The sequence below is a fragment of the Saccostrea echinata genome, unplaced genomic scaffold (genome assembly GCF_033153115.1).
Source record: "Saccostrea echinata isolate AGI-Se365-2 ecotype Australia unplaced genomic scaffold, CSIRO_AGI_Sech_v1 ptg000005l, whole genome shotgun sequence".
NCBI classification, from domain to species: Eukaryota; Metazoa; Mollusca; class Bivalvia; order Ostreida; family Ostreidae; genus Saccostrea; species Saccostrea echinata.
The window spans coordinates 10,608,257-10,624,717 of record NW_026889754.1 but is presented as its reverse complement, the minus strand read 5'-3'; the positions used below and the strand labels follow the sequence as shown (position 1 = coordinate 10,624,717).

At 40.9% G+C, this 16,461-nt stretch overlaps 2 protein-coding genes across 2 annotated transcripts; one reads left to right on the top strand and one right to left on the bottom strand.

Annotated features, from left to right (window-relative positions):
- Window positions 1-9,802: 9,802 nt before the first annotated feature.
- LOC133179646 (uncharacterized protein F54H12.2-like) lies at window positions 9,803-11,119 on the top strand. The gene has a single exon (XM_061314352.1). The coding sequence runs from the start codon at window positions 9,803-9,805 to the stop codon at window positions 11,117-11,119; it is 1,317 nt and encodes a 438-aa protein (XP_061170336.1).
- A 2,285-nt stretch (window positions 11,120-13,404) lies between these two features.
- On the bottom strand, window positions 13,405-15,174 carry LOC133179645 (uncharacterized). Its single transcript, XM_061314351.1, has one exon. It carries the CDS (start codon window positions 15,172-15,174, stop codon window positions 13,405-13,407), a length of 1,770 nt encoding a protein of 589 aa, XP_061170335.1.
- Window positions 15,175-16,461: the final 1,287 nt, after the last annotated feature.

Sequence of the window (16,461 nt, the reverse complement as noted above, 5' to 3'; positions counted from 1 at the left end):
TACTTTAAATTATTATTGTAGTGATCGGAGATGCATTAATTATTTGAGTTTATTAGTGATCGCAGCAATAATGAATTATATGCGGTGGTCAGTCTCCCTTGGAAATTCTCAGGAAATCTTGGCAAGTTGATTTGAGATTAATCCATGTTGTCAATGATCAAACTGGAGTAATTGGCTGGATTCTTTCTGCTCTCTTTCTGTGTTGTAATACCTCTTTCTTGATAGTTTGTTATTTGATAGAAGGGAAAAAAGCTATTATCTCATAAATTTTACTAAATCTTCATCAAGTTTTTATGCCCCTGGATCGAAAGATCCCGGGGGTATATTGTTTTTGTCCTGTCTGTTGTCAACTTTAACCTTGCCCATAACATTTGATTGGTTGGAGCTATGACTTTCATGTGTATTCCTTGTTTGTATGTTGTTTAACGTCCCTCTCGAGAATTTTTCACTCATATGGAGACGCCACCACTTGCCGGTGGAGAGCTACAAATTTTGACCTATACTCGGCACTTACGGCCATTGAGCAGTGAGGGGTCTTTTTCGTGCCAACACCTACTGCGACACGGGACCTCGGTTTATACGGTCTCATCCGAAAGACCGGTCTCCACGTCCCACAGTGGGATTCGAACCCGCGACGTAAGGATCACCTCCTTACCTCGCGACTCTAGAACAGACGCTCTAACCACTGCGCCACGCGGGCGAATGTATTCCTTGTGACAAGACCTTTCTTTGGGTACCATCATATTTGACCTTGGAGTTTGACCCAATTTTGCAAAAATTTATGAGACTTTAAAGTTGGCCATAACTTCTGAACAGTTGGTGCTTGGGGTTTCAAACTTCACTTGTGTATTCTTTGTGACAAGGCCTTCCTTTGGATACCAACAACTTTGACCTTTTGACCTTGCGTGTACCTTGTATAAGCAGTCTTTTTCAGGTTCTTAACACTTGTGTTCATATAGCTTTTATGTGAAGCATGCCTGGTGATTATGTGTATTACTGTTAAAAGCTACAAATCACTGTTACATTTTTCATCTGAGTACAAGTGGGCAGTTGATCTTTTATAGACAAACCGGAAAAAGAGAAAATGTAGGCAATTTTAACCAAAATAGCACACAATTATTTACTTCAATTTTCTGAACACCTTTCTTTTACCAATTTTTCTTTATCTTTTTCAAAGATCCCAAACAAGACAATGATTATGAGCAGTTTGAGGAATACCTAAAAAAAACCTCAGGTGGAGCAAAAACGGAGGCAACCTCACAGCAATACGCTTTAATAGCCAGAAACATATTAAAAGAACTGCAAATCACTTGGATCGATTTATTCCGTCCTGGTAAGAACAAGACTGCATTAACTTCAATCACTAGATTTCGTATTTTTCTGCTTACAAAACAATTATTTCGATTAGTTTTTAATAACATGTTATTTCTATGATCTTAAATCATGCACATAGCATTTGATTCCCTTACTATATGTCTTTTATGTTTCGGTCCGCCTGTCTTTTTCCAGTTTCAATTACCGCATTTGTAGTTATAACATTTTATTACAAGCTTGGATGAGGTTTCTTTATCAGTATTCCATATAGATCAAGGCTGCACATGATATTACTGTAAGTCATGCGTTAAGGCCAAAGATCATGCTAGACTTGGCTAAAATGGCATAGCACTCATGCTTTCGAGCATTAGAATTCTACAGGAACTTCAAAGGGGCTTTATTTTTTCAGCAACAACAGACGAAGACACACCGAATAGGCGTCTGGAAGAGTCCTGGTTTCTGCCAGCCTTCAAGAAAATGAAGCATAACATCAAGGGTTGTGCAGCAGGAACTTTAAACTCCTCACTCCACGCTTTAAAAGCGTTTTTTAAGTTCCCGCTGTCGCATAAACTGGTGACTCTTTCGGACAACAGTATATGTACTGATACGGTTACCAACACTATTGCCTACCTGGAGGAGTGGATGAAGGCAACATCAAAAGAGAGAAAAGTCAGAATAACTGAACTTAAAGAAAAGCAAATGGGTAGTTACAAATTTGGCGGTTTTATAATTGTATTCTCTCTTTGTTTCTCTCTGTATCTGTATCGCTTCTATTAGATAAATATAAATAGATGTTATTTTGGGTTTTTTGGTTTAGACGACCTTATCCCATCAAATATAATACAAAAGATCATGAATTCATCGGACTTCAAAAGATTGTCGTCGAATAAAAAAAAAGGGACCGAAAGGACGACATCTCCGTACGAGCCATGCTCATATACAAGATACTGGTGTCCAACGGGCAAAGATGTGGAGCAGTCATTAATATGACTGTTTCACAATTTAAAAGCCGGAAGGACTACCCGGAAGGATTAGCTATCATAAAGGTACATGTAAATACTCGGTATCTTAAAATCTACATTTTCGGCCTCATATTTTAAAAAAAATAAGGAATCCAGCACTATTAGCATAAATTTTGTATACCATATATTATTGAAAACTGTTTGTGTAACAACATGTATCAATGATCAGGATAATTTACTATATTGTTGTTATTGTTCGGGTCTTCAATTTTAGCGATAGACCGTATAGTGAATACACACTTCACTAATTATTATTGCATTCTTTTTATGTTTGTTTGTTTGTTTGTTTTTTTTTTTACAAAATTTTATACACCAATTTCACAAAGACCCTTAAGATATTTCGCATTCATTTTCAAGGAGAGAGGTGTGCCATGGTCTGGTTTGCGTATTTTGGTGCAAGTTGAAAAATCTACTTCTAGACTAAAGCGAGAACTAACTGCTTTGTATTATATATCCGCATTGTAGATTTCACGATATTGTAATATCTTTATTTTGAAGGTCAACAACATAAAACCTCAAAGACGTATGGAGATGTACATATTGTCCTTGAAAGATCCCTGGTAGAAGAAATGAGAGAATTTGTTAAATGGCGACCAGAGGAATGCAAGAACATTTTCTTCCTTACAACATCTGGTCGACAGATGACAAGTTCTACAGTAAATCAGGACTTAAGCCCGTGTTGCAGGATAGCAAACTGGACAAAACCTGTGTCAGCCACAAGCTTTAGACAATTTTCTGCCACTGTGGTAAAATGAAACTCCATCTCTCTCTCTCTTTCATAGAAGTTTGGTATTATAAGTACTTGGCTTTCATTAACGATTATATATACCCATTTTAGGTAAGCAGCTATCTTGACAGCATCCGAAGAATAGTCGCTGGGCATATGTCCGATTCGTTTGATACTCAAACGAAATACTACGTACTTCAAGGAAAGGAATCACAAGCGAAACAGGCGTTTCATCTACTTAAAGTGACAGTACGGCGCATCTCATCAAAAAACTGACTAGATAAAATTTTCCGACAAGATTTGGAATTTTTTTACTACTCATAAATGTATAAACTTTCAGAAAATTACAACTTTTACAACTAAATAATTTGGATTATTTCATTAAAATTAATAGTTATTTATGGGACGTAAATATATACATCGCAACGTGTTCGGGGTTTCACATTCCATGCTTTGCACGCATGCGTAGTTTTCATAAACAAAACAGCATGGTTAGAGAGGGAATCCCGGTAGGCCTGCTACATGTACATTGACAAAGTCGACTAAAAATAAAAAGAAACTGAAAATAGAACTTGAAAAAGCAACTTTCCTGACTAAAATTTAGTTAAGGGATTAATATAATCGCTGGATAAGGAAGAAACGGGAACTCGGCGACACTCAAGCAGGGCTCTCGAAGGTTTTATTCGACAGGTTTGTTGATACTTGTTATCATTTCTCATTTTTCCGTCGCTTTCAAAGAAAAAAAAATAGTGTAAACTCAACATAAAAAATACATCTTTGACTTATAAACATTGTTGCCATTTGAAATGCTATTTTTTTTTTAACTGTGCAGAAAATATTTTGTTTGACATTTGCCGCGATAACGTATGATTAGTTGGTTTTTCCTTTCTCGGACCCCAATACACAAAACGTCAACATTTGTACTTTTAATTCTGTTAAATTCGCCTGAATGCACACTAAAATCTTTACGATTATTATTTTAGATTATTTTATCAAAAAGGTATGATAATTTGTGTTTTTGAAAATTGCTTTCACCTAATATTCATTATAACTGTAAACTCTACAGTGTAGGCATGTGCCGTTTTGGAATTCACGTGGTACAAATAAACAGATCTAAGATTGCTCCAGTTCGTACGACCCTTGATTTTCCGGCAGATTCTAATTACGTTAATTTTGTTTGAGTAGAGAATATTTCTGTTTCTCAAACTGCTTACATCAACTTTATACTTTATTTCTTAATGACATATTGGGTAAATTTGGATGAAAAAGCACACATTTTGCAGCCGTACTGTCGCTTTAATACACTCATACTAATATCGGTATTAATAGCTTTTTGTTAATTATTGTTTATAAATTGATTATAAGACTCATTCAGCAAACTAATATTATGATATTTTCCCATTTTTATTGGTAATTTATTTCTTAAATAGCTCGAAAGAACACAGAGAAAATATCGACAGGTATTCGTCACTTAATATAATCTTAATGGCAAGTTTTGAAGTTAAAAGAGAACAAATAGTTGTACTCACTACAAAAGTATACTATAAATTAACCTTTTTATAAAACCATGAATCTATTTTTATCTAGTTTCTGTAAAACCTTTTTGCTCTATAATGATGTATTATAACTAACTAAATGTAATTTTTTCAAAATTAAATTGGTATAGATTAAGTTATTTAGACTAATTTGATTTTGTATAATATATTTGTTTGATTGCTGCATATACAGCTCTTTGGATTTACATTTGCATAATGATATGTGCATATTAATGAGATGTGATGACGTCATAAGAATATTGGCATAATGAGATGACGTCATTCTTCTCTAATGCATAAGAATGAGAGGTGACGTCATGATGAAGGGGAATCCCCCTTGGAAAATCCGGTGGAAAAACCCAAAATCCAGAAAATTCAGTGTAGAAATGTTTATTTATATAAAGCCTTTTGTAATGACTTCTTGTATCATTATATGCTTTTTATAAGAAATATATTTTCACTCCAATTTGATATGGCACAGTACAAATGGATGATTGTGGAATGGTGTGCCTTATTTCCATCGAAAAGGGAAGAAATTGTAAGGATGGAAAGCAAATGGTTTGACAATAAAAAGGACTGTATAAAGAATTTCAAAGAAAATACTAAAGGGGGGTACGATATCATAGATTGTTGGCGCTCAGAAGAGTATATCGTCCAACGGAAAAATATGAAAGATTGATGACACAAAGCGGTATATAAAAGTCGACACTGCTGAGGAAAATCATTTAAATGTAAATTACATCTCCACCCAGTAGGATGGCTGAACAAATCAAGCTATTTACAGAGCTTACAAATAATTGCGTCGAAGACTGCGGAAGCAATGTGAAAGAACGAAAGAAAATATATGTTGTATTATCGATCATTATGATGGCGCTACTCATCTCATCCTTGTGTGTTGTTGTGGGTGTTTTGCACGAGAAAAAAGAAGACTCAAATAGGGTAGACTGTATCTTACGACCTACGTTCACCGAGACATTGCCCGAAATCTGTCCTTTTATGGATCAATATCCCCTCTCGAACGAGGTATACCTGAGAATTTGTGTCAATGATACGGTAAGGATCGACATCAGACGCTTCAAAGAGAGAAGACCAAGCAATGACGGGATTACCATCAGTCAACTCCAATGGCAATATCTGAAACGATCTATTGATCACGTAGATGGATCCATTCTCAAATCCCAAGTACACGTTTAAGATGTGCTGAGTCATACCTTATTTATAAATAGCCTGGTGGTTTTTCCGAAATATTGTGTATGAATAACTAGTGTTCGGCACGCCGATGAACAATAATGGCTTTGCAATATAAGTGGATGGTCGTCATCACTTTTCCAAGTGGGGAGGAAGCCATTTTACTTGAGAGTCCTTGGTTCGATAGCAAGACCGAATGTAAGAGAGACTATAACGTAAAGATATTAAAGGAAGGTTACAGTTTACCTGATTCCTGTGGATCGAAAGAGTACATAATTAGAAGGAAAGAAATTTGTTTATAAAGAAATGAAGAAATCAGTGTGATTTTCAAACAATGTGGCAGTTATCGACATTCCTTTTGAGAACCGAAAGGGAGAATGGATGAGGATGGCCTTAGACAGATACCGTTTTAAGAGAAGAGTCGATCAAATGGCTCTGATCATTAATCCCGTTCTGGAGAGTCGTTTAATCAAAATCCGAAATCCCCCCAAAGTGACTTTTGTGAAAGGAGACCTACTGGAAATGAGAAATGTTGACGTCATTGTACAACAGTGTAACTGTCTGGCCGTCAAATCACACGGTCTCAGTCGGGATATTGCCCGAAAGTTCCCATGGGCCGACATCTACAGAACGAGAAGATCTGTGACACGAAGAAACCTAGCTGTAAAAGAGGATCGCGGTGTTCCAGGGTCCATAAAGATTCTTAAATCCCCAGGAGACGGACCCCATGTGGCCTGTTTACTAGCCCAATGGGATTTCGGTCGAGCTCCCAAGCGAGTAATACCACCGCACATAGATACAAAAGAGAATCGAAAAACATGGTTTAAAAACTGTCTGACAGAGCTGGGGAAAAGGGATTACTTCATTCTAGCATTTCCTTACAAAATTGGATGTGGATTAGCCGGAGGTCATTGGCCAACATATCTGGAGTTTATAAAACGTTTTGCTGAGGTGTATCAAAAGGATGTGTTGATTGTTGATCATGGTCTCTAATCTAATTGACTTTAAGGATTTCTTGACTTCCCGATGACGTTTATAATGATATCACTGCCACGCTAGATTTCAAAATGAAAACCAGATTCGCATGATTGTGGATTTTATAACATCATCATGAATCAAAGATGACGTCAAAAGCCTCTTATAAAAAAATCGACAGCAACTCCGAGTGCTCATTTCTTGACAAGCGATCATGGAGACAACTTCGTTCAAGTTGATGCCTTTCAGGCGCGTCAAGAGGGTTCTTGACGAGGATGAAAATGCTAATCAGCAGCCCTCAAAAAGAATGTGTGACGAAGAAAGGGTTCAGACATAGAAAACAGAGCCGATCTTAAAGATCCATCTTGGAGGATCCATGTACCTGGTGGCACAAGAATTCAACGGATCTTTATTGATACACATTCGATTTTACCAGTGTGTCAATGATGGCAGACCTTTTCCAACAGAGAAAGGCATCGCCTTAGATCTGGAAAAGTGGAAGAAAATCGTGGAATTATGTTTAGAGGACGTCAACGCAGGGATTGAAAAAATGAAGACTGGACAAGAAGTGTCCTACAAAAAACACTTGGGAGAGAATGTGTATCTTCGTCTGAATTCAAAATACCCTTGTGTTAACCTGAGGCATTTTTTTCTGCCAGAAGGCGAAACGGAGTTAAGGGCCACCAGAAAGGGGTCCGCTTTAAACCTAAACCAGTGGCAGGAGTTAAAAAAGGCAATACCGACCGTTCAACGGACTTTTGAGAAAGAACTGTCAGAAGTAGAGTACTGTGAAATGTCACCAGATCATCAAAATCAGATGGGCTTTTACACTTGTAAAAGGTGCAACCCTAACGAGTGGATGAATTATGTTTGACTATGCGATGACTGAAACTAAAAAAAACCTGTATATATTTTGGTCATGTGAATCTATGTTATCGTCATTTTGCAAAGATTGATGAATGTATCTGAATAAAACCTTTAAAAAAGCAGACATGTTTTGTCGTGTCTTCATTGAGCAAGATGCTGTCAAAGGATAAACAGCATTATCTGGAGAAAATATGGACAAATGTCGGGCATCCTGCGGCTTTCGGGGGTCCTAATCAATTGTACCAGGTTGTTAAAAGCGAAGGCAAATATAAAATTGGTCTTCGTGCCATCAAGTAATTTTTGTCCAACACGGACGCTTATTCTTTACAGAAAAGAGTACAGCGTAACTTTAAACGCCGACACATTGTCGTCGAATCTATAGACACACTCTGGGACGGAGACTTGCAAGACGTCAGAAACATATCAAAGTATAACGATGGGGTTCAGTACATCTTGGTTTTGCAAGACGTGTTTTCGAGGTTTCTATTTACGGCTCCTTTAAGGCAGAAAAAAGCTAACGACATCATAGAGGCTCTGAAAGACATTTTTTCTAATGGTAGAAAACCTAAGGTGCTGAGAACGGACAAAGGAAGCGAATTTAAAAACAGATGGGTGAAGGCTTTTCTGAAAAAGGAAAACGTTCATCCCATATACTCAGAGAATGAGACCAAGAGTTCTCTAGCCGAAAGAAGCATTCAGAATTTAGAGAATCGTCTACAGAGAATGTTCACTGCAAATCAATCGTATAGGTTTCTAAAGGAATTGCCCGCCCTAACCAAAAGCATTAACGATACTCCGTCCCGACCTCTAGGCGGTATGGCACCTTCTGAGGTCAAGGAAAACAACATAGAAGAGACCCGGTATGCCTCTTATTTGGCTTGAAAGCGGCTAGACAAAATGAAGTCGATCTCAAAATCTAGCAAGAAAAAAAAGAAAGTTTACAAATACAAAATCAACGACAGAGTGCGCATCACACATTTACGACACATTTTTCAGAGAGAATACGCGCAAAAGTGGACGGGGGAAATTTTTGTGATCATGAAACGTTACCGTAGTCAAGGTATACCCGTCTATAAACTTAAAGACTTTGCCGATGACCCCATCAGTGGAACATTCTATGAACAGGAACTGCAAAAAGTAAACAAAACCGACGAGGAGACGTGGAAGGTGCACAAGATTCTGAAGACTCGCAAGAGGAGAGGCGTGGAAGAAATACTGGTATCGTGGTACCAATGGCCCGGAAAGTTTAATTCTTGGATCAAGAAATCTGAACTTATAAAGGTATAAAAAGGCGTGACAGTCAACTCGAGCTTCAGATCAAGATGGGTCATCGGATGGTATTGCGTTCTTCTGATAGTGCCGACGTATATCCGTCGAATGTGCCTTGGAATTTTTGGGTACGCTTGCCGAAACCTCTGTCTTTCGAGGGCATCTTGACTATATCTCTCCTAGAATTCAGTTCTACTCCCAATAATCAGGCGAAAGAATTGTACGTGTACTGCAATGCTTGTGAGAACACCATCGTCGGTGACCGTGAGAAGCCATTGCTGAGGCGCGTGTTCAAGGGCAGAGAAAAGAACATCATTTATCAGCTCCCATACGACGTGCCTTTAAGACTGGGTGAAGTACAGTCTGTGAACGTGTATATAAGGGATTCCCACGACAATCCGGCCTCATTTCTCAAAGGGGAAGTGACGGTGACGCTTCTATTGAAAAGACATCTCTTGTCGTTGTGACGATGGGTTCGACCTACGTATCTGATCCTCGAGTGTGGAAATCCTTTTACAAGAACATGTTAGGTGGACAATTTAATCCTGGAGGTTATCGAGGTAGGCAAGTGGGTGGAGGTATCGCGGGAATGTATTCCAAGAAACCTTACATGATACCCGTCAACCCTCACGTGACTACCAAAACGGGAGGGGAAAAGATTATCGGGAAGCAAGTCACCCCCGTGGCTGCCGCAGAAGAAAGAGCCAAGACGGAATTAAAGACGGCCAAGAAAGAGGACGTCCCTCACGTACCAGTGGGTACTATAAAAGCCGGTCGATTTCAGAAAGCCGTCAGTAGCAAGAAGCGCATCAGAAGAGGTACGTCAAAGAAAAATACACAAAAGAAAGCCAAGAAAAGAAAATTAGACACACGCTTGGAGGGATCAAACGTATTTGAAAAGTAAGATGGCTTTCCTCAACGACAAGATCACGGACATCGGACTACCACTGGAATTGTCTCTCTTTACTGTGCCGCCCAATCAAGTAGCTGTCGAAAAAATTTACTTTTCGGAATGTCGTCCCGTGACCTCCTTCGACACCACCGATGCCCCCATCGAAATAACCGTTCCCAATCAGGGCAACGAGTACATAGATTTGAGACGCAGTCGCCTCTATGTCAAGTGCAAGATCCTCAAAGTCGACGGCACGCCACTGGCTGCTCAGGAAAAGACCGGCATCATCAATGTCCCCCTACAGTCCATGTGGTCTCAGATCGACGTGTACATGAACGGGAAACTCGTATCGCTCAACACGAGTTATCATCCTTGGAAGGCTTATCTCAAACTCATTCTCTCGGACGGCGGGGACGTGACGGGCTCCCAGTTACAGTCGCAATTATTTTATCTGGACGATTCCGAGATGGACGACCCGGACCCTTACGCAGGGTCCAACGGCGGACTGGCCAATCGATACGTGTACACACAGCAGAGTCACATCTTCGATCTGGAAAGACCCCTGTACGAGGACATTTTTCGTCTAGACAAGTATCTTCTGAATGGCGTAGATCTTCATCTGAAACTGTTCCGTACTTCATCCTCATTTGTTCTGATGAGCGAAGAGAGTACCCCGGCTTACAAACTGCAACTGCTGGACGTATCGTTTAAGGCATGTATGGTCAAGGTAGATAGCGGGGTCTTAATCAATCACGCCGAGATTCTAAAAGAAACAACTGCCAAATATCCTCTGACTAGAACTGAAGTGAAAATGAACACCTGTCCAAAGGACTCGGGATCTTTCATCTGGCAGAACATCTGGTCTAATACCCTTCCCATGAAAGCCGTCTTTTGCTTTGTGTCACAGACGGCCGTCAACGGAGATTACCAGAAAAATCCATTTAATTTTCAAAACTTGGCCGAGGAAATGGCCTTGTACGTCAATGGAGAAAGTCTGCCAGCTCGACCCATGAGAATGGACGTGGGAGTCAACAAAAACTACGTTTCCGCCTACGTCAATCTCTTCGAGGCTTCGGAGAAGTGGAACAAAGACGCCGGACTCAAGATCACTCGTTCCTCTTTGGCCAGCGGATACGCGATATTTGCTTTCAATCTGGCACCGAGTGACTTGGGAGAAAGCTATTTAAACCTGATTCGTCAGGGAAACGTCAGATTGGAAGTCAAGTTTGCAAGCGTTACGACCGAAACCCTGAACTGTCTCGCATATGCAGAATTTCCCGCACTCTTAGAGATAGATCAGTCCCGGGACATCAGATACACGAGAGCATGAACACCAAACAACTGCAGTGCGTCTTAAGAGAAGACCAGTGCCTATCAAAGATTACAAGCGGTGTTTTTGCTTCGGATACGCTTCCTGTTTATATCGGCTTCTATCCTGCTGCAATTGTCTGTAATACGGACGAATCCAATATGCCGGGAAAACACTGGGTGGCGATGTGGTTCGACAGAATCGGAAAGGCAGAATTTTTCGACAGTTTTGGATGTCCTCCGGATAAATACTGCGAGAATATCCAACGTTTCTTATAAGAAAAATCCTTGTCTTACACGTACAACGAAAGAGCTGTACAAAACAAGAGTGCCTGTACCTGCGGATATCACGTGTTGTTTTTCTTGATGATGAAATGCAGAAACTTTACCATGAAAGACATCATAAACATTCTGGTCGACTCGGGTCGACCTGATCAATTTGTAAACAGAGTCGTGAGAGACTATTATCACTGCCTTTAATCATACTTAGTTGTATATTTGCTAAAGTTAAACTTGTTGATTTGTTTTCTCTGTGCACGTTATTGACAATAAAGGAATTGGTGTCATTTCTGTATAAATGAGAGTGTTCAATCAGAAAATATCATTTGGAGATTTGATACCCTGACATGGAGGGTTGGTGGAAAAGAGAGTCTTTGTTGAAATTCACGAGTCCCACGACGTGTATGGTGGTAGGACCAACCATGTGTGGAAAAACCAGATTCGTGTACGACGTCATACGTCAGGCTGGTGGCATGTTCGAGTCGCCACCCGAAAAAATTGTGTATGCCTACACGGAATATCAAACGTTATTCGATGAGATGGAGAGGAAAATAGACAATTTTGTGTTATATCAGGGTCTGCCCACCAAGGAACAGATAGAAGAATGGAGCACCAATTGTAAACACAGCCTTTTGATTTTGGACGACAAGATGACTCGAGTCACGAGAAACGAAGATTCCGTGACTCTCTTCTGTGTGACAGCTCACCACAGACAAGTGTCTGTTTTCTTTCTTGGACAGAATCTCTTCATGCCGGGCAAATACTCTAGAACAATATCTCTCAATTGTCATTACGTCGTCTTGTTTAGACAGGTGCGACAAATCTACACTTTTGGATCCCAGGCCTTTCCGTCTCGATTAACTTATTTCAAGGATGCTTATGAAAAAGCCACATCTGTGCGATATGGTTACCTGTTAGTAGATTTGACCCCCTGTTCGCATGACGAGTACAGGTTGCGCACGCATATCTTCCCCAATGAAGACGTCACCGTGTACGCCCCCCAATAAAAAGGCTTGCACTCATCTGAAGTATTCATTATGACAATCATGAGTCGAAGAGTGAGAGGTCAGCTTCATTTCTTGTCTCTCCTGCAGAGCACGAGTCCCCGACAGAGTCGGGCACTCATTCAGACCATATCTAAAGATCAATTGACGGCCCTTTCTGAAGTGATTCTGAACGTCTTCAAAGGAACTTTTCCTCTGAAAAAGGAGACGATAAAAAGACTGAAAAGGCACAAAGCGGCCATTCGAGTTTTGGCTTCACGACGAGAAAGCAAGTCCGACAAGATAAAGATTCTTTCTAAAAAGGTGAACATACTTCCGTACCTCATTAAACCGGCCTTGCAAGTCATTGAAAATGGCACGAGAACTGATTCTAGTACCTCGCGCAAAATACCAGAGGATATTAAAAAACGTGTCTCAGAAAGATCAGACGAGTCGTGACTCCGAGGACCAAGAATACGACCCTGCAGAGAAGAAAAAGGATGCAAAAGAATCTGTCGAAGTCATCTTACGCAATCTTCCAAAGATATTACAAAGAAAGGCTAAAAAACTTCTGCATTACATTGAGGAACAAGGCGGTGATTTGCTGAAATGGAACGAATCGAAAGAGCTCGTTTACGAGGGTAGTGTGGTGAGGGGGTCCCACGTGAACGATTTACTGAAATATGTGCTGATGAGAAATCCCAAACAGGTTCCGAAAGGATATCTACAATTTAGGGAAGCTCTTAAAACAATTCACACGCCAGCCTCCCTGTGGATCGATAGGTTCTCATCACAGGAGACACACCAACACGGAGAGGGATTCCTCGTCCGAGGACCGGTCGGTCCTCCACCCGGACTACGACCCATCCAGAAACAAGAGAAAACATTAAACGTAAAGATATTAAAGGAAGGTTACAGTTTACCTGATTCCTGTGAAAACATTAAATTGGATCAAATTTTAATGTGGAAAAACTTTACAACACATGCCATTTCGTAATAAATCATGCACTCGCTTAACAAGTTTTACGTGTTCATTTGTATGAAGTCAATATCCGTACGGTAGAGTGTCGAGAGTGTCCCCCTGAATCACTCGTTTACTGTACACGATTTTATAGTCCTTGCGTTCTGGTCTACTATAAATGATCCTCTTTCGTTTTAATCTGTTAATTTTGTTCCGATTCACGACACTAAGGGTGTCATTCGACATGTCTCTAGGTCGCACAACCATCTCTATCATCGATCTAAAGTTCAGTACACGGGCATTGGCGTGGTTGAGCGAGAAGCCTCGGATTTTACACACTTCTGTTCCACTGGACGTTCTATACGCATAATTCTTGGGACCTCCAGAGACGAATTCGTTGATATACTCTCCCGGTTTCAGCTCGCTCGTCAATTGACCCAGAAAAGACCCGACTTGGGGTTCGGCATCCCCGGGTTTACTGACAAATATGACGGAATCCGTATCAAAATACAGGACACGCTGGTCCAGCATTTGCAGGACGTACAATTTCAGGCGAGCCCAACAGGTGGTGAAACTGGCCACAAAGATGTTGGTTTGATAGTCCTCTCTCGTGTTCACGTCTTTGTGTTCCCAAGACAACTGTAACACGTTTTTGGACACGATGTGAAAATCTCTGAGCTCCTTACCCGGGTCGGACACGAACTGGAAGAATTTGTCAGCCTCGTTTTCGTGAAAAAACGTGCTCTGAGGCATGTTAAAACGTTGTCCGAATTTACCCCAAAAAGAGTTCAAGAGTAGTTTGGCAATGGCACGTAGTGCCGGATTTTTTGTAATGTTCTGTCTGTCGAGTTTTATGCCCTCTCTCTCTAGATACTGCCTGAGATAGTGCATGGCATCTTCCTCGTCCTTAACCCAAGAAGGCCATCCGCTAGCTTCCTGCTTGATCTTTAGAAAAAGGTTGATATATTCTCCAAAAATGTCCCCTTCTCCCGTCGATAAGTCAAACTGTGTAGACTCTTCCCAATGGTAGACCTCATAGATCTTTTGTACGAGATAACCGCATTCTAATGCTTTCTCGATCTCCGGCGTACAAAATACTCCTACAAAGGACCTGTCTTCGTCTCTGCATGCACAAGTGGTCTGCCTTTGAACTTCAGCACAAGTTCGGCACAGGGCAAAGGTAAGCTTTCCATTAATCTTCTGAGGCAAAACGGGATGGTAAAGTTTCCTGGGGGGTAACACTTTCACTTTGACCATGCCGAAATAAGAACGAATGTCCTTTAAATTGTTGGTGATGATGGTTGGTTCCTTGATGGGGTACCTGGCATATTTATTGACAGAAGGGTACAGAGAACAGAAATCCAGGTAATGTATTTTCTCTCCATCTTTCACTTTGTAATGCAGTTTGACGGCGTTTGTTCTGCCACCGAAAAAGGATTCTCGAGGATTCAGACGTTCTTGTATATCTAGAGATTCGATGAAGCGACGTGCGGAATCATTTCTGGCCAGTAGCTTATAAAAATCGTGTTCCCAAATTTCTACATAATTCATGCCCAGCGATTCTATGTATTTTTTCTTTTTAAATGTCAAGGCCAAAAGTTCATCCATGGATTGGTCGGTTCTGACGTGTTTGTTTTTTCGTCTCTGTTGGGGGTAACAAAGGGGGCATCCGTGCCAGAAACAACCGTGAAATTCATAGGCCGTGTTTGTTTCGGCGCAATAGCCGTCCAGTAAGTATTTCGTTCCGGCCAAGTTGAATTCTCCCTCGTTTAAGGCATGTCTGATGTACATCTGTTTCCCCGTAAGTCGGAAGTGCTCTTCTTGCACCCATAAAAGCCATCTGATGGACGCCATGCTGTACTGACCTACATAGGGACCGTATCCCTGAGAAGGGACTTGCGCAATGGGCGAACTAACGAATTTGGTTGACTCGATGGTGTGGTCCTGCATGTCTCTGGCCGAGATCCATTGTCCATCCAAATTGATGGAGAATTCTCCGTCCATCCGCAAGGCCGGTGACCATTCGTCAAATTACCATTAGACCTCAATTTCACCTTCCAGCTTTCCTTGAGAAACTTACTTCGAAAGACTTGCATACACACGCTAGCTATGGTGATGTGATTAAAAGGGTCGACCCCTCCCCGAACTACTCTTTCCAGGCCTTCCTCACCTAAGACGACTTCTTCTTTTCCCGTAATAGTCATGAGGATTTCTCTGAACTTCAGACATGCTTTTCTCAATATATCGACATCGCTCTTGCAGTATTCGAGTAATTCTTTAGAGAAATCTAAAATTTCTCGAGTTTCGACTTTTTCTCGATACCAATCCATAAAGGAGTCTCTATCGCTCGCATTCATGGTGTCGCATCCGTAAAACTGAGCGGCTGGATAGGGCCCCATATAGCGTTGATTAGCTCTCGTGTTAAAGTAATGAGGAAAGAAACCCTTCTTCACTTCTGTCAAGCCAAAGGCACTTGGAAGATTGGCTAATCTCATGGGTAGAAAATTGAGCGAATCCAACATTCGAATGTTCAATCCTCTCTCTACGTGCATGTACATGATCTTGGAGCCTGCATATATGACCTTGGGTATCACAGAATTCTCGATCAAATATTCTAAGACAAAGTAACCATCGTAACCTTTCATGTTGTGTGCTAGAACAGTATAGCCTTTGTGGTGCTCTCGAAAGAGCCAGTCGCAAAACATTCGGGCGGTGTCATCTCCACGAAACACGGTCTCTCGAAATCCACACGTATCGACACAAGGGGGACGGTTGTAGCACTTTTCTTTCTTGTCTCTCGCCCCACACATCTTACAACGCATACCACAAGTCTCGCATTTGGGATGCATACTAATGTCGACATCGTTGATGCAGTCCGGGCAGGTTTTATGTGCCACGACCAGATTGGGTTTGTGTTGCAATCTCCCACACCAGGATTTCTCGCAGTTGGTGCAGAGGTCACAGCTTCCACAGGAAACTGGCATGTCTTTGCACGACGAACAGTCGGGATTTCTCAGGGGGCGATACCCTTCTTGACACTGAAGAACGTCTTCTTGCGTGCACTCGAAATCGAAGAAAATGTATTTCGAATTGGATTCCTTGTTTTCTCTAGCTCTCATGTAGCAGAGATGGTCATTGGCG